Source organism: Oryx dammah, unplaced genomic scaffold (assembly GCF_014754425.2).
Source record: "Oryx dammah isolate SB20612 unplaced genomic scaffold, SCBI_Odam_1.1 HiC_scaffold_19, whole genome shotgun sequence".
NCBI classification, from domain to species: domain Eukaryota; kingdom Metazoa; phylum Chordata; class Mammalia; order Artiodactyla; family Bovidae; genus Oryx; species Oryx dammah.
The window spans coordinates 84,775,114-84,799,907 of NW_024070203.1; the positions used below are offsets into that span (position 1 = coordinate 84,775,114).

Genomic DNA, 24,794 nt, shown 5'->3' on the forward strand with positions numbered 1-24,794 from the left:
ATGACCTTCATTTTTTGGAAAGTTGAGTTTTGAGCCAGCTTTTTCGCTGTCCTGTTTCACCTTCATCAAGAGGCTCTTTAGTTCCTTTTTGCTTTCTGCCATTAGGGTGGTATCATCTAGATATCTAAGGTGATTGGTATTTCTCTCAGCAATCTTGATTCCAGCTTGAGCTTCATATACCCCAGCATTTTGCCTGATGTACTCTGCATATAAGCTGAATAAGCAGGGTAAGAATATATAGCTTAGATGTACTCCTTTCCTGATCTTGAACCAGCCCATTGTTCTTGTCCGCTTCTAAATGTTGCTTCTTAACCTGCATACAGTTTTTCAGGAGGCAGGTAAGGTGGTCTGGTATTCCCACATCTTTAAGAATTTCTACAGATGTAGAAGCCAAGGTTGCAAAGATCTGTAACTTATCTATCCCAGGTGAGTTGACTTGTGAGTGAGAGTCAAGACCAACACAGGTTCTCTGATCAACACATTCACCATTTTACCAATGCCTCCCACACTACTCTCTTCTTTCAATTCAGGAAACAATTTTTCCATACTTCCCTGGTGTTTCCTTTTTCCCCATAGGATGTGTGGAAAGGAGATGCCACATTTTGAAAGAGAGACTATCATGGAACGTGGAATCTTTGATCCTGGTTAGTGGTGGTATTCAATGGCACCTGGCTGCTTCTCAGCAAACAAGCTCTTCAGCAGCAGGATCACATCAGTCAAAGAAAAGAAACAAAGCCTTCCTACCTGAATGCAAAAACTGTGAGAAGAGGGAACCATGACTTTTTTTTTTTTTAATATATACACATTTGGTGAAAGTGTACTTGTGTCTGTACAGTGCAATCACTCTAATTCCTTTTCACCACCTCAAATTGAAAGACACTTTTATATTACCCCTATGACAAACATGGGTTTCCCTGATAGCTCAGTAGGTGAAGAATCCGCCTGCAATGTGGGAGATCTCAGTTAGATTTCTGGGTCAGGAAAATCCCCTGAAGAAGGGAAAGACTACCCACTCCAGTTTTCTGGCCTGGAGAATTTCATGGACTGTATAGTCCATGGAGTTGTAAAGAGTTGGACATGACTGAGCGACTTCCACTTTCATTTACCACAAACATATGGTTTGAGGGTAGACTGGGGTGGGAAAAAAATGGGTGGAATTTTTTAAATTTCAGCACTTTTGAGAAGAGTTGGAGAACTAACATTTCCAGGTGCTAGACTAGCCACCTTATATGCAGTGATTCGTTTACTTTCCCAATTAATACAAAGTGAGCATACTTACTTCTTTATCACATTATCTGCCTTCAATTACACTGCCTGGTTTGCTTCATTAACACTATCTGAGATTATCTTGTTCAACAGTTTGTCTCCTCCTATCCTATTTCACATCCTCCCTCTCAGCATTTCAATAAAACTCCATGGGAAAGGTGGAGAAGGCAATGGCAACCCACTTCAGGACTCTTGCCTAGAGAATCCCAGGGACAGAGGAGCCTAGTGGGCTGCCATCTATGGGGTCGCACAGTCAGACACGACTGAAGCGACTTAGCAGCAGCAGCAGCAGCAGCCGTGGGAAAGGGGTGTCACTTCACAGCTGCATCCTTATCGCCTATGAAGTAGTCAATCAACATCTGTTGAATAAATCTGTTATAGCAATTCTTGAATCAAAGATGCATGCTAATCTATCCCCATCCATGTGTGGATTATTCTGTTGAGTATTTCTGGTTTTGAAGCTTCATATTTAGTCTGATTCTCCCACTTTGCAGGTGAGGAGACTGAAGTCTGCTGCCAGCCTTGGTTTTTGTTTTTTAAAGTAGCTTTCACATCCTTGGAGTTTTAAAACATGAGCCACAATTTCCCAGGAATACCCTCTCTCTGCCCCAACTTGCTTCTAACTTGATTATATTTTAAATCTACCTCTAAACAAATCTAGATTCCTACTCAGGGATCATTAAAGCCATCTATAATAATTCTAAAATTGATGTTGGTACAAGTTCTCTTTGTTCTTAAGAATGTAATGTCACCTATAAACTTTGTGTACATATCATTATATCATTAAATAACTTAGAATAGTTGTTGTTAAAATCAAGCTCCCCTAATTCCTCTACTTCCCAAAGTAGCACACATTAATAGGAAAACAAGACTGATATTAAGTTTAAAGCTCAACCCCAGTCTGTGTTTTCATGAATACAAACATAACTCCAAAAGGAAGAAAAAATTACAACATTCTATTATTCTTTACATCATTTTATATGCAAATTTCTGATCACTAACTGCATCTCACATTGGGAATTTATCCCAGGAAACTACTGCTGTAAGTGATACAGTAAATCTCCAAACAAAATATGATGTAGAGGAAGTATGGTATGTTAATCAACCAGAGACAACACAGGAGCACAAAACTCACTTGGCCCAAACTCACAGCCAAGCACGCCAAGGTCCAAGCGGCATCCAGCCAACCCTTCTCTAGAAAACTAAGTTTAATTTGAATCAGTTAAACAACTACATTTTATGGTGATATATTTCTTTGGTGAATTGTGCAGGATAGAGAGCTTAGTCCAAGATAATTGAGTTGCTAAAATACCTGCCTTATAAGATTTAGAATTTTAAGGTAATCTTTGTTACTAACTTCCATATAATTGTCTCATATCCAAATTAAACCTGCAACATTTTCTATCCCCTGTGTCACTGAATTCAAGCTGCAGGTGAATATTCCTTTTCTCTCCTCCTCAATTTATTCTGTCCATTTTTCAAGGTGAACTGAATGTTCTCAAAAGTCACAATAGAAATGTCACAATAACTGGAGAAAATGTGCGTTTCCATAAACCACCAAAGTGTGTTCTTGATTCAGAAATCTCAGGGGGGCTGTGTCTTCAAAGTAGATTTGTTCTCCACATATGACTCTTATTTGTACATATTTGATTGTGATTTCATTCTCTATAAAAGAAAATATTTCATTGGTTCTGATTTCCTTCCGATGTTTTTGTCCTATTTTGTTAACATTCTTGGTTCCTGCTTCATAGCCCTCAGGGTTATTGAAACTAGAAAAATGCTTTGCTTGCACTTCATGGATGGGAATGGGAATGAAATTGCTTTCTGGTTCTGAAAACCTGAATTTTAAGAAAGAAAATACAAATTTCCCAAAAAGTTAGTTGAATATATTGCCAAGCTTGGCTTGTGCTTTGGGTTTAATGAACAGAACTGTACATAATTATATTGAAGGATACTCATACAAAGTCACAAATGAAAACAGCTTTGCCAAATCTATCATAGGCTGCTACAGGCTGAGACACTTGGCACCACTTCAAAGAAATTCACAAGTGCTAATATGAGCTAAGAATTTTTGTAACTTTTATTGTGCCTTTTGGGGAAAACAACCTTCTAATAAAAAGATACATTAGTTCTCAATATAAAAATTAATTTTAATTGAAAAGAATCGTTAAACTTTTCCCTCTAGTGGGACCAACTATCAATCAGAAATTTTAAATTTGATAAAAAATTTTATTTGGCTTTGACCAATCTTCTTCCTCTCTTATTGCCTTCTCCAGATGTGTTTGGGCTTCAAAAAGTCACATAGTTAGACTTTTTCTTTAGATTTTGGTTTATCAGTTAGAGAATTTTGACTTCTAATGAGTATAAAACTTCAAAGTTTCATTTTTTAATCTCTCAAAACGTAACCCTAGTACACCGTTAGTGGAAATGTAAATTGGTACAGCTCCTATGGAAAATAGTATGATGTCTTCTCAAAAACTCTAAAAATAGAACTACCATATGATCCAGTAAGTTCACTCCTGGGTATTAATCCCTCAAAAATGAAAATGCTAATTCCAGAAGTCACATGTACCAGAACGTTCACAGCAACATTATTTGCAATAGCCAAGATATGGATACTATTCAGCCATTAAAAAGAATGAAATGTTGCTATTTGCAACAACATGGATGGATTTGGAGGGTATTATGTTAAGTGACATAAGTCAGACAAAGATGAATACTATATTATATATTATTTCATATACATGTGAGGTCTAAAAAGTAAAATTACAAATATAACAAAATAGAGAAAAACATTTTTGAGAACACAGGAATAAAATGATTTAACTGGTGAGCCACGGTCCCAAGACAGAAGTGACTCTTACAATAATATTGCTTCTGATTATTTTTAAATACACTGCAGAATTGTTCATAATTTATTAAAGGGATTTATAACTGCTTAGGGGAATTGAGCTGAATAGATGGAAATATTTTAAAATAAACTAAACAACACAGCATTCCTTTACTCCAGCTGAATGCTGCTGCTGCCGCTGCTAAGTCGCTTCAGTCGTGTCCAGCTTTGTGCGACTCCATAGACAGCAGCCCACTAGGCTCCTCTGTTGCTGGGATTCTCCAGGCAAGAACACTGGAGTGGGTTGCCATTTCCTTCTCCAATGCATGAAAGGGAAAAGTGAAAGTGAAAGTGAAGTCGTGCCTAACTCTTAGCGACCCCATGGACTGCAGCCCACCAGGCTCCTCCGTCCATGGGATTTTGAGTACAAAGCAAGAGTACTGGAGTGGGTTGCCATTGCCTTCTCCACTCCAGCTGACTAGCCTCATTAATAGCAGGTATTTTTATAAGTTTTATAAATTTTGGAATCATCTTTATTTGTTAGTTGCAAAAAAATATATAATTTTGTTATATTGTTTAAATTTGTTTTATCTGATTAACAGTCTTCTAGAGAGGAAAAGGATTAGTATCTATTATTTACATAGCACTTTTAAAAACTCTCTAATTTGTTATATTTAACTATTCACTACTAGAAATGGCAACCTACTCCAGTGTTCTTGCCTGGAGAATCCCAGGGACAGGGGAGCCTGGTGGGCTGCAGTCTCTGGGGTCGCACAGAGTCTGACACGACTGAAGCGACTTAGCAGCAGCAGCAGCAGTACAAAGATAATCACTTCTATTAAATGTATACCTTCCAAAGAAAGGCAATGCCAAAGAATGCTCAAACTACCACACAATTACACTCATCTCACACCCTAGTAAAGTAATGCTCAAAATTCTCCAAGCCAGGCTTCAGCAATACGTGAACCGTGAACTTCCTGATGTTCAAGCTGGTTTTAGAAAAGGCAGAGGAACCAGAGATCAAATTGCCAACATCCGCTGGATCACGGAAAAAGCAAGAGAATTCCAGAAAAACATCTATTTCTGCTTTATTGACTATGCCAAAGCGTTTGACTGTGTGGATCACAATAAACTGTGGAAAATTCTGAAAGAGATGGGAATACCAGACCACCTAACCTGCCTGTTGAGAAATCTGTATGCAGGTCAGGAAGCAGCAGTTAGAACTGGACATGGAACAACAGACTGGTTCCAAATAGGAAAAGGAGTACATCAAGGCTGTATATTGTCACCCTGCTTATTTAACTTACATGCAGAGTACATCATGAGAAATGCCGGACTGGAAGTAATACAAGCTGGAATCAAGATTGCCGGGAGAAATATCAATAACCTCAGATATGCAGATGACACCACCCTTATGGCAGAAAGTGAAGAGGAACTAAAAAGCCTCTTGATGAAAGTGAAAGAGGAGAGTGAAAAAGTTGGCTTAAAGCTCAACATTCAGAAAATGAAGATCATGGCATCCGGTCCCATCACTGCATGGAAAATAGATGGGGAAACAGTGGAAACAGTGTCAGACTTTATTTTGGGGGGCTCCAAAATCACTGCAGATGGTGACTGCAGCCATGAAATTAAAAGACGCTTACTCCTTGGAAGAAAAGTTATGACCAACCTAGATAATATATTCAAGAGCAGAGACACTACTTTGCTGACTAAGGTCCATCTAGTCAAGGCTATGGTTTTTCCAGTGGTCACGTATGGATGTGAGAGTTGGACTGTGAAGAAGGCTGAGTGCCAAAGAATTGATGCTTTTGAACTGTGGTGTTGGAGAAGACTCTTGAGAGTCCCTTGGACTGCAAGGAGATCCAACCAGTCCATTCTGAAGGAGATCAGCCCTGGGATTTCTTTGGAAGGAATGATGCTAAAGCTGAAACTCCAGTACTTGGCCACCTCATGCAAAGAGTTGACTCATTGGAAAAGACTTTGATGCTGGGAGGGATTGGGGGCAGGAGGAGAAGGGGATGACAGAGGATGAGATGGCTGGATGGCATCACTGACTCGATGGACATGAGTCTGAGTGAACTCCGGGAGTTGGTGATGGACAGGGAGGCCTGGCGTGCTGTGATTCATGTAGTGGCAATGAGTTGGACATGACTGAGCGACTGAACTGAACTGAACTGAACTGACCATATTTCAGGAAGTTTATTTTGGGAATGAATCCCAATTGGTATTATTATCACCAACTCATAAAGTAGACAACTGGAAGTCAAAGTTACAAGGTCATTTAGTCAAGAGTAGAGCCATGATCTGACTTAAGGCTGCTCTGATTCTAAAGTTCTAGTTATACTGCCTCTTTCTAAAGGAAAAAACACAGATCAATTAATGTCTACCTGATTGCATGGGCCCTAATAAAATCATCAGAGCTAAAAGTTCACTTAGAGAAAAAAACTAAGTTTTACCCAACATATAACTGAAGCGGAATATTTTAAATTCACTATGGAACCGCTATAACACTAAAAGAAAGTTTTGTTAGAAGTATATGAATTTAAAGGTAAAATTTGAATAACATATGGAAAATAAAATATTATATGTAAAAGGAATTAGGATAAATGGTGGTTTAGACCTAATTCTATTCACTTTTTTAAAGAAATAAGTTCATGACAGTATTCCAGAACCTCCCTTTGAATATGCAGACCCCAGAAATGCTGGGAGAGCTACTCAAAGGACCAGTGGAAAATGTTAATAGGATTTAACACTTCTGGGAGAATCCCTCACATGAGGAAGCTGGTTAACAGTTTTCAGCTAGAAGAGAAAGAATTGCCTAAACACCGGAGTCTAACTGGAGCTGGCAGCATGAGCCCTGCATTTCAGATGTAGCATAGGGCGAAATATCAGGCTATGTCTACCCTCAAGACGAAAAGAAAAAGACAAATATCATGTGATATCACTTACTTGTGGAATCCACAAATATAGTAATAATAGAAATGAACATATTTCAAAACAGAAACCAGACTCACTGACACAGAAAACAAACTTGTGGCTTCCAAAATGGAAAGAGGGTAAGGGTGAGGGATAAATTAGGAATCTGGAATTAACAGACACAAACTGCTACAAATAAAATATACAGACAAGGACCTATTGTATGGTATGCTCGGTCGCTCATTTGTGTCCATCCCTTTGCAACCCCATTGACTGGCCTGCCAGGCTCCTCTGTCAGTGGGACTTCCCGGGCAAGAATACTGGAGAGGGTTGCCATTTCCTTCTCCAGGGGACCTTCCAAGGATCAGACTCCCATCTCAGGTGTCTCCTGCATTGGCAGGCAGATTCTCTACTGCTGAGCCACCTGAGAAGCCCAACTGTATAGCACAGGGAATTATATTTAATACCTTATATAACCTTAATGGAAAAGAATCTGAAAAGGAATTCCACCTGAAACACTGTAAATCAACTACAATTCAAAACAAAAAATTATTGGAAGCTTGTCCGATAATCTGAGAGGGCAGAACTGAGTGCGTAACATTAACATATGATTTCAGATTACTCACTAGGGATATAACCAAAGAGACAGAGATTTTCGCTTTTCAGACTAGAGAATTAGATTCTATTATTAGGACATAGGGGGTCCCAGGGGGCGCTAGAGGTAAAGAATCTGCCTGCCAATGCAGGAGACCCAGGAGACGCAGATCTGAGCCCCGGGTCAGGAAGGTCCCCTGGAGGAGGGCACGGCAACCCTTTCCAGTACTCTTGCCTGGAGAATCTCGTAAACAGAGGAGCCTGGTGGCGTCACAAAGAGTCAGACAGGACTGAGTGAGTGAGCACAGCACGCAGCACACAGCAGAACATGATCAGGCAGCCACCAGGAAGAGAACACTACGGACGCCACTGTAGTGGCAGATGGAAGATACCCAACACACAGTGACCTCAGACTGCCCAGAAGCACTGCTCTTCCTAGAATTAATCAATGCACATTTTGATCAGCCAAGTCTGAATTCTTTCAGGAAATCTGAGTGTTCGAGCTAAGACTAAGGGGTGGTGACTGGCTCATTGTATAAGAGTCTCAAACACTCTAGATATTAATTTATGTTCCAATGAATATAATTAGCAGATTCTTTATCCTTCACCAGCCTGAGTAATTTTAGTAAATGAGATAACAGTTATCAGAACCTAGAAGGAAAAATCCAAAAATGTGTGAAATGACTCTCTTCTAGGTTCTCTTATCTGATGATCAAGGCCTCTATTTTGTCCTCTGTTCTGTACCTCTGTGCTGAGTTCAGTCACCTCTCCTCTTTCACATCCCACCTAAATGATCTATGGCAAGTTAATGTTTACATTATCACCATCAGATTCTTTTTCAGCCTTCCAAATGTCCCGGTGTAACCTATACAAGATACAAAATTTATTTCCTAATGTAATGCTCAGATTGCAATAATTTTTGATATTGCACTATCAACATTACTTTTGAAACCTTGGCAAAGAACCAAAGCATCATTCCAACCTAGATATTTAATAGTACGGGGATAGGTGACTTTGAAAAGCAAGAGCAACTTTTCTGTTTTCCATCTTCACAAAGCTTAGCAACTTCTTCCAACTGAGTGATGCAAATTTAGTCAGCCATCTAAAAATGTGTCTAAATCTGATTCCATTTCAGTATAAGAACTTACAAAAGACCCCCACCCCCAAAAGTCACATTACAACGTCTGATCTACTAAGTAATGAAAATGTAGCTTGCAGTTTACCTTCCAAGAAGTAAAAAAAATCATACACAAAACACTTCAATGTAGCATTTTATATACATTGCCACCAGAGAAACAAGCTGAAAGGTCAAATGTTCTCATATCAGGCTACCCAGATTCTTTCAAGACAACTAGTGAAAAGAGGAATGACTATTTGTGTAACGTGAACATGACTGAGGTGACCAGTTTATAACCAGCATGTATTTCTTTACCTGTAGTTCATGCACAGATAAGCATGCTGTTAGCAGCCAGGAGGTCAAGACAACCTAGAGCTGATGGGCTTCTGCTGGCACAGACCTGCTGTCGCCAAAAGTTGTAGCTTAGCCAGTCACCCAATAACGCACAGCTGCTTTGGTCTGCTTTTGTTTTATCTGGAGCTTGGAATTTCGTCGTTTAAGCCCACCTCCTAGCCACTTCTTATGAGTTATGTAAGGAAAGAGCAAATTAACCAAGATGGAGGTCAGGCTCTCCCAACCCATGTTTGGTGGTGACTTGCTTATTTAACTTCTATGCAGAGTACATCATGAGAAATGCTGGGATGGAAGCAGCACAAGCTGGAATCAAGATTGCGGGAGAAATATCAATAACCTCAGATATGCAGATGACGCCACTCTTATGGCAGAAAGTGAAGAGGAACTAAAAAGCCTCTTGATGAAAGTGAAAGAGGAGAGTGAAAAAGTTGGCTTAAAGCTCAACATTCAGAAAATGAAGATCATGGCGTCTGGTCCCATCACTTCATGGGAAATAGATGGGGAAACAGTGGAAACAGTGTCAGACTTTATTTGGGGGGCTCCAAAATCACTGCAGATGGTGACTGCAGCCATGAAATTAAAAGACGCTTACTCCTTGGAAGAAAAGTTATGACCAACCTAGACAGCATATTCAAAAGCAGAGACATTACTTTGCCAACTAAGGTCCATCTAGTCAAGGCTATGGTTTTTCCAGTGGTCACGTATGGATGTGAGAGTTGGACTGTGAAGAAAGCTGAGCGCCGAAGTATTGATGCTTTTGAAATGTGGTGTTGGAGAAGAATCTTGAGAGTCTCTTGGACTGCAAGGAGATCCAACCAGTCCATTCTGAAGGAGATCAGCCCTGGGATTTCTTTGGAAGGGATGATGCTAAAGCTGAAACAATAGTACTTGGCCACCTCATGCAAAGAGTTGACTCATTGGAAAAGACTCTGATGCTGGGATGGATTGGGGGCAGGAGGAGATGGGGACGACAGAGGATGAGATGGCTGGATGGCATCACTGACTTGATGGACGTGAGTCTGAGTGAACTCCAGGTGTTGGTGACGGACAGGGAGGCCTGGCGTGCTGCAGTTCATGGGGTCACAAAGAGTCGGACACGACTCAGCGACTGAACTGAACTGAACTGAAGTACCGCTGAGCTAGGTAGAGCCCTGCACATGTGTCATCAGCTCTCCCGCCCTGCTGCAGGGACAAATGAGCCCCACCCAGAAGTGGCAGGGATTGCAGCTGCCTCACGGCTGTGTCCGCTGCATCAGCCATGAGAGGAGAGAATGCATGCGAATGCTGCTAGATTGCTGCGTCAGCCAGGAGGAAGGTTGTGGGTGTCATCTTGTGTTACGTCCGCTGCAAGAGATCAGTCCTGGGTGTTCTTTGGAAGGAATGATGCTAAAGCTGAAACTCCAATACTTTGGCCACCTCATGCAAAGAGTTGACTCAGTGGAAAAGACCCTGATGCTGGGAGGGATTGGGGGCAGGAGGAGAAGGGGACAACAGAGGATGAGATGGCTGGATGGCATCACCGACTCAATGGAATGAGTATGGGTGAACTCTGGGAGTTGGTGATGGACAGGGAGGCCTGGCGTGCTGCAATTCATGGGGTGGCAAAGAGTCAGACACGACTGAGCCACTGAACTGAATAGAATGGGTGCTGTGCCCTCCAGGAGAGAATAAACCTGTCTCTAGTTGCTGCGGCTCCTCGCATTTCCTGCCAGCTTCTTAGCGCACACCTTGCCCACCCTGGGTTCAGGAACTGTGTGGACAGTGTGAACAGCGGGGCAGTTGGCACTATGAACAGGATGCGAAGCAATACAAGTTACTAATCCCAGAGTTTCTCCCATGTACGTATGAAACATGTTTGTGTGTCTGTGTGTTTAGCTGCTCAGTCAATTCTGACTCTTGCAACCCCGTGAACCGTGGCCCACCAGGCTCCTCTGTCCATGGGATTCTCCAGCCAAGAATACTGGGAGTGGGGTGCCATTTCCTTCTCCAGAGGATCTTCCCCACCCAGGGATCAAACCCGTATCTCCTGCATTGACGGATGGCTTCTTTAACACTGAGATGCTAAGGTAATACACATGCTAATAAATCTGTTTGTTTTTCTTTGTTAATTTGTCTTCTGCTACAGGGGCCTCAGCTCCTCAAAGGTAGAAGGAAAGATACTTCTCTTTCTCTACAATACAAAATTAAATAAAATGAAGCCTGGTTGCACTCAACTTCGTTAACAAAACACTGATTTCCTCATAAAATTCCAATAGGATGTGACTTCCTTAGTAGTCACAGATTTTAGCGTAGCTTCAGAAAGAGACCAGAAACAATGGAGAATTATTAGGATGATATGTTGAAACTGGAAACATGTTCCTCTCTCAAGTTCAAGTGACTTTTAATAACCGGTTGTCTGCTATTTAGGCTCCAACCCCTGGTTTTGACCAGGCCTCTGATTTGATCTGGGTCATTAAGATCTTTTTTATGTAGTTCTTCTGTGTACTCTTGCCACCTTTTCTTAATATCTTCTCCTTCTGTTAGCTCCATACCATGTCTGTCCTTTATTGTGCTCCTTTTTGCATGAAATGTTCTAATTTTCTTGAAGAGATCTTTAGTCTTTCCCATTCTATTGTTTCCTTCTATTTCTTTGCATTGATTACTGAGGAAGGCTTTCTTATATCTCCTTGCTATTGTTTGGAACTCTGCATTCAGATGGATGTATCTTTCCTTTTCTCCTTTGCCTTTCAATAGTCTTCTTTTCTCAGCTATTTCTAAGTCCTCCTCAGACAAACATTTTGCCTTTTTGCATTTCTCTTTCTTGGAGATGGTTTTGATCACCGCCTACTGTACAACATTACGAATCTTCATCCATAGTTCTTCAAGCAATCTATCAGGTCTAATCCCTTGAATCTATTTGTCACTTCCACTGTATAATCGTAAGGGGTTTTATTTAGGTCATATCTGAAAATGGTCTAGTGGTTTCCCCTACTTTCTTCAACTCAAGTCTGAATTTGGCAATAAGGAGTTCATGATCTGAGCCACAGTCAGCTCCCGGTCTTGTTTTTGCTGACTGTATAAAACGTCTCCATTTTTGGCTGCAAAAGAATATAATCAATCTGATTTCGGTATTGACCATTGGTGATGTCCATGTGTAGAGTCTTGGCAAAACTCTGTTAGCCTTTGCCTTGCTTCATTTTGTACTCAAAAGCCAAATTTGCCTGTTACTCCAGGTATCTCTTGACTTCCTATTTTCTATTCCAGTCCCCTGTAATGAAAAGGACATGCTTTTTGGGTGTTAGTTCTAGAAAGTCTTGTAGGTTTTCATAGAACCGTTCAACTTCAGCTTCTTCAGCATTAGTGGTTGGGGCATAGGCTTGGATTATTGTGATATTGAATAGTTTGCCTTGGAAATGAACAGAGATCAGTTGTTTTTAAGATTGCACCCAAGTACTGCATTTCAGACTCTTTTGTCCAAGCAAGACTTCAACAGTATGTAAACTGAGGAATTCCAGATGTTCAAGGCTGGATTTAGAAAAAGTAGAAGAGCCAGGGATCAAATTGCCAACATCCATTGGATCATAGAAAATGCAAGAGAATTCCAGAAAAACATCTACTTCTGCTTCATTGACTACACTAAAGCCTTTGACTGTGAGGGTCGCAACAAACCGTGGAAAATTCTTAAAGAGATGGGAATACCAGACCACTTACCTGCCTCCTGAGAAATCTGTATGCAGGTCAAGAAACAACATTTAGAACAGAACATGGAAAAACAGACTGGTTCCAAACTGGGAAAGGAGTACATCAAGGCTGCATATTGTCACCCTGCTTATTTAACTTCTATGCGAAATGCCAGGCTGGATGGAGCACAAGCTGGAATCAAGATTGCCAGGAGAAATATCAGTAACCTCAGATAAGGAGATGACACTACCCTTATGGTAGAAAGTGAAGAGGAACTGAAAAGCCTCTTAATGAAAGTGAAAGAAGAGAGTGAAAAAGTTGGCTGAAAATTCAACATTCAAAAAACTAAGATCATGGTAACCAGTTCCATCACTTCTTGGCAAATTGATGGGAAACAATGGAAACAGTAACAGACTTTATTTGAGGGGGCTCTAGAATCACTCCAGATGGTGACTGGAGCCATGAAATTAAGAGATGCTGCTCTTGGAAGAAAAGCTATGACTAACCTGGACAGCATATTAAAAAGCAGAGACATTACTTTGCCAACAAAGGTCCTCTAGTCAAAGCTATGGTTTTTCCAGTAGTCATGTATGGATGTGAGAATTGGACTAGAGAGAAAGCTGAGTGCCAAAGAATTGATACTTTTGAACTGTGGTGTTGAAGAAGACCCTTGAGAGTCTCTTGGACTGCAAGGAGATCCAACCAGTCCATCCTAGAGGAAATCAGTGTTGAATATTCATTGGAAGGGCTGATGCTGAAGCTGAAGCTCCAATACTTTGGCCACCTGATGTGAAGAACTGACTCATTAGAAAAGACCCTGATGCTGGGAAAGATTGAGGGCAGGAGGAGAAGGGGACCCCAGGGGATGAGATGGCTGGACGGCATCACTGACTGGATGGACATGAGTTTGATCAAGCTCCGGGAGTTGGTGATGGACAGGGAGGCCTGGCATGCTGCAGTCCATGGGATCACAAAGAGTGGGAAAGGACTGAACTGAACTGATATGATCTATACCTGTGTTCACTATACTGAAAGAATGTGATAGGGTGTACTGTTGTTACACTGGGTCACAAGCCTGATACATGGCTTCCATTATCAGTTAGCAACAACAACAACAACAAAATCAAGCTATATTTTTTCGACCATGTTCCCAAATTGTACTGTTTAATTGTGTTACAAAGAATTCCTCCCTAATTAGTAGGTGTCACTCATAAACTGGTTTCATGCCCTCAGTCACATTTAAATATCCTAAAAGATTTTATTTAAACCCAAGTTGCTTTAAAATTGAAAAAAATCTCAGCATCATAATTAACCAAATTTTACTATGTGAAACACACATGCTGAAATATACATATGAACAAAGATATAGGGGAACACTCACATAAAAGAATCCAAGTGGTCCAGATATATGTGGCATTTTCATTCCCAAGAGATACTTAGCTTGTGAAGTCACGACATGGGTGGCAGCCCCAGTTGTCATTGCACTGACCACAGGCTCTGTAATCAGGAATGTGGCACTGCCCAGTTGGAGCACAAACATGGCCACCTAAGAGGACAAAGAAAGGTGAAACTTCCTAGGCTTCCTAGAGGGTTTCATATCTGACACATTTTCATTTTCAACACACAGACACAGAGAAATGATGTGAAATGTGCTCTTTAAATTTCATTCATTCAACAGATTGGTTTTCTTTAGAACATTAGTAGGTCCCAAGACTTTCCAAATGTTTGGGGTACAATTACAAGTCTTTTGATTAAAGTTAACACAGTTATTTTTTAAACATTGATTTCTTTTCCTATTTTCCTAATAATGCATGTTATAAGAAAGGAAATATGTTCAAATCAGTTATATGGGAGTCTGTGGGTGAAAAATAAAACTTGCATTATCTATAACTTTTTTAAAAGTCCAAAGGACATAATTCATGACTTTATGCCCAATAGGCTTAAAATTTCAAAATCATTGAGGAGAAAAGTCCATTTCTTGAGTTTCTGCCAGGTTCTAAGAAATGGAAACATACTGTTTTGATGACATGGTCTGTTAAGTAGCTATAAAGGGCCAATATTAATAAGAAGACATCAGTGTTTATGGAGAAGAGGAAAAGACAAAGATAGGTTTAAGAAATATGCCTTAAGAAACCCAGGAATCAATAGGAAAGTCATTTTCGATAAACTTTTCTTTTCTGCTCATAACATTATGCTCCATTGCAAAACTGTTTCATGACCAGACAAAATCATCTCATCTAAGCAGAAGCCTGTGCATTGAGTTCTACTGAGCAAAAGATGACAGCAAAAATCAAATCTCTTTTCTCACTGTTAACACTGCAATGATCAGTGAAGAGAAAGAACTCTGAGGAGATGGCCCACTCTCTGACTACATCCACTATATCCATGTAAACTGTCATAGAAATTTGCCATTTTGAAAGTAACATTAAATTATATTCACGAGTATTCACACTGAAAAAGGGAATACAAAGTGGGTTATGCTGATATATCTTCTTAATGTGTTAATTATAATATTTAGGTCAGGTCTTAAAATTCTTGTTGGAAAATAAGATTCAGTATTAAAGAAATCAAGGAAAAGAATAGCAATGAAATTTCCTTCTATCAAGATGACATAGTAATAAAAATGAGAAGTATAAAGTGCTAAATACTCCCAGAGCATACACTGCAAAATATATCATTTCCTTCACATCACAATGCCCCTTGACCAAAAACAATAATACTCTAAACTTGTATTTAGGATGGAGTTTTCTGGGCTCAAATCTGAAAACTTGATTTCTAACTTTACCATATCCTAGTTTTCTGCCTATAGAATATCTGTTAAAATTTTCCAAGCTTCACTTCATCATCTATAAAAATGAGAATGATGTCTGCTCTATTGATTTTTCAGAATTGTTGAGAATGTGAAATAACATATGAAAGAGTTTTGAAACCCATAAAATATGCAACATGTGTATTGTACCTGGAATGTCATAAGGTGCCATATATATTTACATACCATGGAAAACAAGCCACTAGATTTGGAAATGTAAAAAAGCCACACCGTATTTTCCAACTCGAGAGAGCATGAAAGAATTTATCAGTGCAGAAAGAAATGTATTTGAATTGCTTGCATTTTTGCAACCCCCTTTTATTCATTATGTAATAAAGAAAACAGTACAGGTTGCCAACATAGAAATCAGGCAATTCTTTCACCAAAATATGAAACCAGAGCAACAGCTTCTATTACCAACATTTTTTTTTTTTTTTCAGAAATTGTGTCAGTTTGTCAAATAGAAATGTTCCCAGGGAAATATCCAATCAATCAATGGTGTAGGTACAAGCGGAACACATTGATTCATAGTCTTTTGATTTTGATCCTAAAAACACAGTTAAGAAAAATATAGAACCAATTTTTTCCATGTATCTTTCTATTAGTTAGCTCCACATTATGACACTAATTCTTATAGGCCATGAGGATGAAACTAGCGTATTATTGAGGTAAAATTAGGAAAAAATAAAATATTATTGAGAGTTGAGTTTTCATTTCACTGAAATGCAGCAAGAGATCCAAATCTTTGAAACTGGAAACCTGCTTACCTACATGGAACTTTACACATTTGTGGAATGTCAGAAAGTTCTTATCTTTATATGAAGAAATCTTATTTTCATTTGTTTTGAGAAGCAAACTCCTTTGAGAGTACGTGTATATATCATCACCATTTTACATTCTGGTTTTTATTTGTTTCCTACCCAGCACCTACTAAGAGGGGTTAGTATTTTCTCATGACTGAGAAACAAAGGTCACCTAACCTGAAGTGATACACCAACCACTTCCAGCTAACCACTATTTTCTAGTAAAAACTTTGTCATTTCCACAACCAGATTGCTACAAATAGAAACATATAGGAAAAGTTCAAAACATAAAGAGCTCAGCCATTTCAAATCTTGAAAATATATGTACCTACCTTACAATATAAACCAATAACTTTGCAGTAATCTCCTGTAAAACTTATCCAAAGACCACATGTATTTTTGTAATACTCTTCTTGTACACATGTTTATGCTTTATCAAAAACCTTCCCAGTAATGGATAAATTCCTAAAATGGAGACTTCTTGACTCTTAAAAGTTCACCAAGCCCCTTAAGACCTCCTTTCTGATACAAAACATTGTGTATGTGAAAGACGATTGCAAACATGTGATTTAACTAAAGAAATTACTTTCTTCTGGATGATAACATTCTCCATAACCCAAGACAAGGGCAGACATTTTAAGAAGAAAAAAAGAGGGATAGGAAGAGGAAAAGAAGAAGGAGAAATTTAAGAACATCTCTTTCCTCACCACCCATATTTCAACAGTGTATTAACATCAAAATTAGGGCTCTAGTATACAGAGGCTGAGGGACACAAGTTGAAGCAGCAAGAACCTATAACACACAGGATTTGTAAGAGGTATCCACAGATGGAACTGTAGTTTCCAAGATTATCCTGGAACTTAAGTATGTAAAATGAGGATTGCTTGGAGGCCTAATACTTCAATTTTATGCCAATGTCAAAAAACATTAGGTAAATGACAATAAACAGCCACATCCTTTTACTAATAATGGGGATGATAATAATTATAATCTGGCTAGCCAACTCTCAAAATTTGCCCATGCAACAGTTTATGAGAAAATTAATTTCATACAATATATTTCAGCTGTTTGTACTAATGTTGATATTCTAGGCTAATGGTGAAAACCTCTGACACACATTACCAAGGTTCACTAGCATGATACTATTTGGTAATGCTCTTATAAACACCATGTGTTCTATATAAATTGAATGTATCTCAGATCTCAAACCATTTTTTTGCAAGAGGCCTTCAAGTAGTGAAAAAAGAAAAGAGTACATAGCAAACAACTACACTGACCAAGTGGATGGAATACTGCCTGCATTTCAGGTTTTATCAGTTTGCAGTCTGTAAAATTATATTATACCAAATCATTTATTTGTTTGTGCAATGCATATTTATCGAATACCTACTGGGGCAAGACACAGATAAAGATACAGTTCACACTTTGACAGACCTTATAAAGTGAGGCAAAGTGTTGATGTTAGGAGTAGGTATTGTTAACCAGGAGTGTAAAGAACTGCAGTATAGCTGTCACTAGGAAGGTAGAGACTAAGAAGTTGAGTGGGAGCTAGAACTAGAAAAGCCCTTTGTTCTCTACTGAGCATTGCAGCAGACTTGGGGAAGAGAGCTAAATTGCTCCTGATAATAGATTAGTTGGCTTTCCCTGTGGTAAAGAACCTTCCTGAATCCATTGCAGGAGACATGGGTTTAATTCCTGAGTTAGGAAGATCCCCTGCAGAAGGAAATGGAAACGCACTCCAGTATTCTCACCTGGGAAATCCCATGGACAGAAGGAAACGAGAGGGCGACGATTCATAAGCCTGCAAAAGAGTTCGACGTGACTCAGCAATGAAACAACAGAACAGCTGAGTGCTCCAAGGAATACGGTGGGGAAGAAACCTCTGTGTGGCCAGAGAACTAGAGAAACAATGTCAAAAGGATACCTATACGTTGTGTTGTGTGAACTTATGTGCTGTGGAATTCAGAAGATAACGCCCTCCTCCGTACTATTCAGTAATAAAAAGAAATGGCCTATCAAGTCATGCAATGACTTGAATGAATAATGAATCTTAATACTGTAAGTGAATGAAGATGGTCTAGGAAAGCTACATATTGCATGATTCCATTATACGACATTCTAGAAAAGGCAAAACTAAAGACAGTAAGCGGATCAGTAGTTTCCGGGGCCTTGGAGAATGTCCTCGGTGAAACACAGGGAATGTTTTAGAATGGTGAAATTACTCTGCACAGTACTGTAATGGTAGATACATGATAGTAAGCATTTATCAAAACCCATGAACCTTAATGTGTATGAAATTTTTAGAAGATTATTTGGAGGTTGGAAGGTCCCAGGATAGATTGCAGAATGTGACAAAGAATCTGACAACCAAAGCTGTATTTACTATCTTTTTATGTTTGCCTTTTCTAAGCAGCATTTAAATGGACTCATACAATATACAGACTTTTCAGATTAGTTAAAGGTATGAAAAAACCTCACTGAAAGGGATGCAAAAAATGTACTCACATGAATAACTCTGAAAATGAGTGAAGTATGTAAAGTGAAAGTGAATTTCGCTCAGTTGTGTTCGACTCTTTGTGACCCCATAGACTATACAGCCCATGGAATTCTCCAGGCCAGAATACTAGAGTGGGTAGCTGTTCCCTTCTCTAGGGGATATTCTCAACCCAGGGATTGAAGCCAGGTCTCCCACATTGCAGGCGGATTCTTCACCAGCTGAGCCACCAGGGAAGCCCAAAGTATGTAAAACCAAAGGTAATAAAGATACTGTCCTTGAGTAGATAAAGTTAATTCCAATAGGTGTAGAAGTTAATAATTCTGAAACCACTATAAGTATACACTGGTACTGAAAAATGAAGTAAATGGATAGTAGATGGTGGGAGCCAGATTTCTCACTATTGAAGAAATCTATAGCAAGCAAGGGGAGAAGGTTAGAATGATCAGTATGGAAGGGATAAGAATTGCAGACATTAGTAGGAAATCATGTTTAACACAGACATAGATGGATATATTTAGAAATTAGAGAGATATGTTTACATACATAGGTTGACATGAAGTGAAAGTGTTAGTCACTCAGTCATGTCTGATTCTTTATAACCCTATGGATTGTAGCCCCCCAGGCTCCTCTGTCCATGGAATTCTTCAAGCAAGAATACAGCAGTGGGGAGCCATTCCCTTCTCCAGGGGCTCTTCCTGACCCAGGGACTGAGCCCAGGTCTCCTGAATTACAGGCAGATTCTTTGCCATCTAAGCCACCAAGGAAGCCTATTGGCTGATACATACGTATTTCCTTGCTTGTGTCAGCTTAGAAGTAACAACACCTCTGTGGCAAAGAGAACACCTAGCACATAAATCTTAATTTCTAATAGCATTCTCCAATAAAAGAAATCAGATCTCCTTCGAAAAAGGACTGATTCTATGACTAGGGTAGGAAATATATACTATGAGCATGGATCATCTTGTAGTGCCAGAAAGCAAAAAAGAGCTCCAAAAATAACTAACAAATAAATAAATACATGAGAGCATATCAAGGACGGACGTAAAAGCCAACTGAAAAAAACTCCCAATGCTCAAAGCCAGCACAATGTGAAGAACAACATAAATAAAGCAGTATTGAACTATAACCCAAAGGATAAGTAAATAACCCTGAGTCCATACTGGTATAAATGATTGATTACATTTTAAAATGAGAGAGTTGGAAAACTCCTGTTCAGAAGAATTCTAGTAATTTATGTAGATACTCCCCACTCTTTATCTTAACTTTTCTTTAACATAACTCCCATATCTTACGAGTAGGCTGTGCATATGGACTTCTTTCCAAAAACTGCAGTTTGGAAAAGTGGAAAATAGAGTAATTTGAAGAAATCTGACAAACTAACACTAGTCCAGCCTGGTGATCCAGGTTAACATTAAGAGTGGTAAGTTAAGTTGAGAGTCTGTACTCTTAATAAGATATGATGAGAATATCACTCTCTCTTTCTCATCTTCCTCTCCAAAACCTACAACCCCAATTTAATCATGAGAAAAATATCAGACAAATTGTCCCAGTTAAGGGACATTCTAGAGACTATTGACCAATAGTCCTCAAAACTGTCAAGATGATCACAAACAAGAAAGGTCTCAGACATTTTAACAGTTAAGAGGACCCTACCAGGAGACAAGATAACTAAATGTAAAGTGGTATACCAGCTGGGATTCTGGAACGGAAAACAACATCAGGTAAAATCTAAGGAAATCTGATTATAATATATGAACTTTACTCAAAAGCAGTGTATATAATTTGATACATTAGTTGTGACTAATGTAGATATCAATAATAGGGGAAATTGTGGGTGGGTAGGATACGTGGCAACTGTGTACTATCTTTGCAACTTAAAAAAAATTCTAATTCAAGAAATTTGTTAAAAAAAGAAAAAAGAGAAAAAAACCTCCTCTATCTCTCTCACAGAAACCTCAAGTAAGTCTGCATTTCTCCAACATGCATGCATTGTTCAACACGAGTTCCCAAGTTCCACATACTTAGGGACAGGGGAAAAGAGGGACTCTAGGAGAAGCTCCAGGCAGCTGGGTTTCAGAGACATGATGTGTGCAGATAACCACACCAAGACACACCTGCACACAGGTAAAAGAGAGGCATAGAAAATGTGCCCCTAGTTTTTCAGAAGGAGAATGCAATACTGCTAGACAGGAATATAATTATATCTTGACCTTTTAGGAATCCAAGAAGAAAGAGGCTATTAGAAAGCATTCCAGAAAGAGGGATGAATTCGCATATAAAGCAGGGTAGCATAGATTATGCATGGAAGACACAGCATTGTTAGTTAAACAGAAGCACAACTAGCCAAAAGGGGGTAATAACACTAAAGCAAGCCATTTTGAAGTCAGAGTATAAAGCACTTTAAAAACAGTGATGCTTTCCCTGATGCTGGGAAAGACTGAAGGCAGGAGGAGAAGGGGGCAACAGAGGAGGAGATGGTTGGCAGGCATCACTGACTCAATGGAGATATGTTTGAGCAAACTCTGGTAGGTAATGAAGGACAGGGAAGCGTGGCATGCCGCAGTCCGTGGGGCTGCAACGAGTCAGACATGACTGAGTGACTGAACAATAACAACGAAATGTAGTGAAAATAAGAGTTTTCCAAGTGTGAGTGACATCACTCTTCCATATTTTTATTAAACACCTAATTTTGCAAACAAGTATGCTGCACGCTTTCCTGAGGGAAATCATCCCTGAATACTCATTGGAAGGGCTGAGCAATGACAACAACCTTGCACGCTGGCTCAGAAATCAAGCTGTGCTTTGGTAGCGTCAGTCTGATGATACTATGGGAAACAACTGGCTGTTTAAAAGGTTAGTATAAGAGCAGTTGTTGTTGTTCTTGTTCAGGCACTCGGTCATGTCTGATTATTTGTGACCTCCTGGACTGCAGCACGCCAGGCTTCCCTGTCCTTCACTATCTCCCAGAGTTTGCTCAAACTCATGGCCACTGAGTCAATGGTGCCATCCAACCATCCTGTCCTCGGTCACCCCCTTCTCCTCCTGAGAGGAGTAGCAAGAGTAAAAGAGACAAAAACACCTACATTGGACATAGCAGGAATGGATAACAGATCTGAGAAAAATAGTGGATCATTCAGTAGGTAAACTTATGTTTAGGAAACCAGCACAATTCATATTTTATTTTTTATTACAGAATAGATTAGAAATTCACTTCATGGGAAATAGATGGGGAAACAGTGGAAATAGTGTCAGACTTTATTTTGGGGGGCTCCAAAATCACTGCCGATGGTGACTGCAGCCATGAAATTAAAAGACGCTTACTCCTTGGAAGAAAAGTTATGACCAACCTAGATAGCATATTCAAAAGCAGAGACATTACTTTGCCAACAAAGGTCCATCTAGTCAAGGCTATGGTTTTTCCAGTGGTCATGTATGGATCTGAGAGTTGGACTGTGAAGAAATCTGAGCACCAAAGAATTGATGCTTTTGAACTGTGGTGTTGGAGAAGATTCTTGAGAGTCCCTTGGACTGCAAGGAGATCCAACCAGTCCATTCTGAAGGAGATCAGCCCTGGGATTTCTTTGGAAGGAATAATGCTGAAGCTGAAACTCCAATACTTTGGCCACATCATGTGAAGAGTTGACTCATTGGAAAAGACTCTGATGCTGGGAGGGATTGGGGGCAGGAGGAGAAGGGGACGACAGAGAAATAGATGGCTGGAAGGCATCACCGACTCGATGGACATGAGTCTGAGTGAACTCCAGGAGTTGGTGATGGACAGGGAGGCCTGGCGTGCTGCAATTCATGGGGTTGCAAAGAGTCGGACACGACTGAGCGACTGAACTGAACTGAGATTAGAAATGCACTGCTTAAGAATTATTTTTATTTGGAATTGCATGGTTGAAGGCAGCACCATAATCTTTTCAGTTCTCAGACTTTTGTAGAAAAGAAAATAGCCTCTAATGTAAGAGGCAGTGAGAATCAGAACTGCAAGGGATAGACAACAGTTTGACTCTTCAGCCTTCCATTCTGCCCTTTCACTGGGCTTCCCCGATGGCTCAGCGGTTAAAGAATCTGCCTGCAGTGCAGGAGATACAGGCTCCATCCTTGAATCGGGCATAGTCACTAGAGTAGGAAGTAGAAACCCATTCCAGTGTTCTTGCCTGAAATATCCCACGGACAGAGGAGCCTGGCAGGCTACAGTCCAAAGAGCCAGACACAACTTAGTGACTATGCGTACACTCTATAGGAATGGAATTCTGCCCTAGCTAAAGAAAACAACTCAGTTTTAAAATGGGGTGATTGGAGCATGATATTATTTAAAGACACAGAGGAGTGGGGGAGTTGTAGGAGTGGCTGTATTTTTATTTTTCTTCAGGCATTGGCTCAGGAATAGTTGTGAGAAGAGGTGGGAGATTTCACTGAAAGAGTCTTCACCTTTTAGCTAGATGGATCCGACAAAATCGATGACCAAACTAAAAAATTATAATACATTTTTTTTTACTCCTTTTTCATTAAGAATTGTGTTACAATTTAAACAGATTGTAACAGATATACCCATTCCTTATCTTCTGGTGGGGGAGGTGGAGAGAGAAAATGATAAATTAGAAGACACAAAAATAAAATCTCAATTTAATTTTGCTTATTTGACACGATAATGCGACGAACATTTTGTTGACTTTATTCTTATTCAAGTGATTCAACTCACATTTATTCTGTACCAGCTCTTAGAATTATAGAGTTCAACAGTTCTAGAGACTAAGTCCAGATAGAGAGGCAAATACCCGGAAAATATTTTCTGGTAGATTTAGAAGTCCTAACATGTAAGTCACAGCCAAAGTCTTTTAGAGGAAGTCCAGAGATGTCAATGAATATTTCTCTGAGATGATTATCTTTGAGCTGAGCCTTGAAAGAAGTTCAAGCGGTGCCATTATAAGCGGTATGAGAAAGACCCTGAGGTCTCAAGAACGGCAGACACACAGTTATATAACCAAGGACATTGCCTCACCAGACAAACCATGCCTAAATGCTGCTATTGTCAAGGAGATAAAGTGTGGGAGACACTAGCATGGTGTTTGGCTTGAAAAGGTGAGCTGAGTTTCCTTGCTTCCTTTCACTGTATTAGTTTAAAAAGCTCTGCAGCATAGCACTTAAGAAACTGTATTTTGAATTCAACTCCTACCCTGCCAATTCCTAATTATGAGATTCTAAATAAGTTGCTTTACTTTTCAATATCTTCATCAGTATAATGGGAAGAAGAATATTTATTTCATAAAATACTGACAGAGGTTGAATACATGAATACATGCAGTAAGCTTAAAACAGAGCTTAGCTTAGGTAATAAATATAATTACTATTTTTAATGTGGGGAATTTTCAATTTATAATTTTAAGGATTTTAATTCTATTTTTTTATTCTAATTTTATTAAGTGAATTGCGTCTTTGCTTTACTAGGTGGAAGCACAGCTGGAAAGATTTAAACAGTAATGGCTTCTTGTCTGTAATGGTTATGAAACAGTGAAACATCATTAAAAGGAACTTAAGATTGTCCTCCCCCAGTATTATAATAGAATAAAATTGATTTTTCTTGAAGGAGTTAAGAATGATCTGTTGAATAGGCAGGTTAAACTAGTTAACACCTTAAATCCTTTCTATACTCATGATCCCTTTATTTAAAAGATGCAAAAAAATGTCTCCAAGATCAAAAGTAAGTGGAGAATCTCTTATTTGGGTCTGCAGTTGTTCTTATCATCCTGTAAGACGTAAGACTATGTGTTTCCAGAATGTACTAGTACAATAATAAAAGGCTATGTCACTAAATACCCAGCTATGTCATCCCATGCTTGTGTAACTGTCAAAGGAGCTGTATATTCCCATGTCCTCTGGGGCAGAAATCTTGTTCAGTGGTTGCTTCAGAAAAGTAAAGCTTGAGAAATTTTCCAAAGGTA

At 39.4% G+C, this 24,794-nt stretch overlaps 1 protein-coding gene across 1 annotated transcript in view; it reads right to left on the reverse strand.

Moving 5' to 3' along the window:
• SLC26A7 (solute carrier family 26 member 7) overlaps positions 1-24,794 on the reverse strand; it is a 148,140-nt gene that overhangs the window by 90,556 nt on the left and 32,790 nt on the right. Inside the window, exon 5 of the mRNA XM_040261102.1 lies at positions 14,119-14,283. Within this exon, the coding sequence (XP_040117036.1) occupies positions 14,119-14,283 (165 nt within the window). The remainder of the gene's footprint in view (positions 1-14,118; positions 14,284-24,794) is intronic.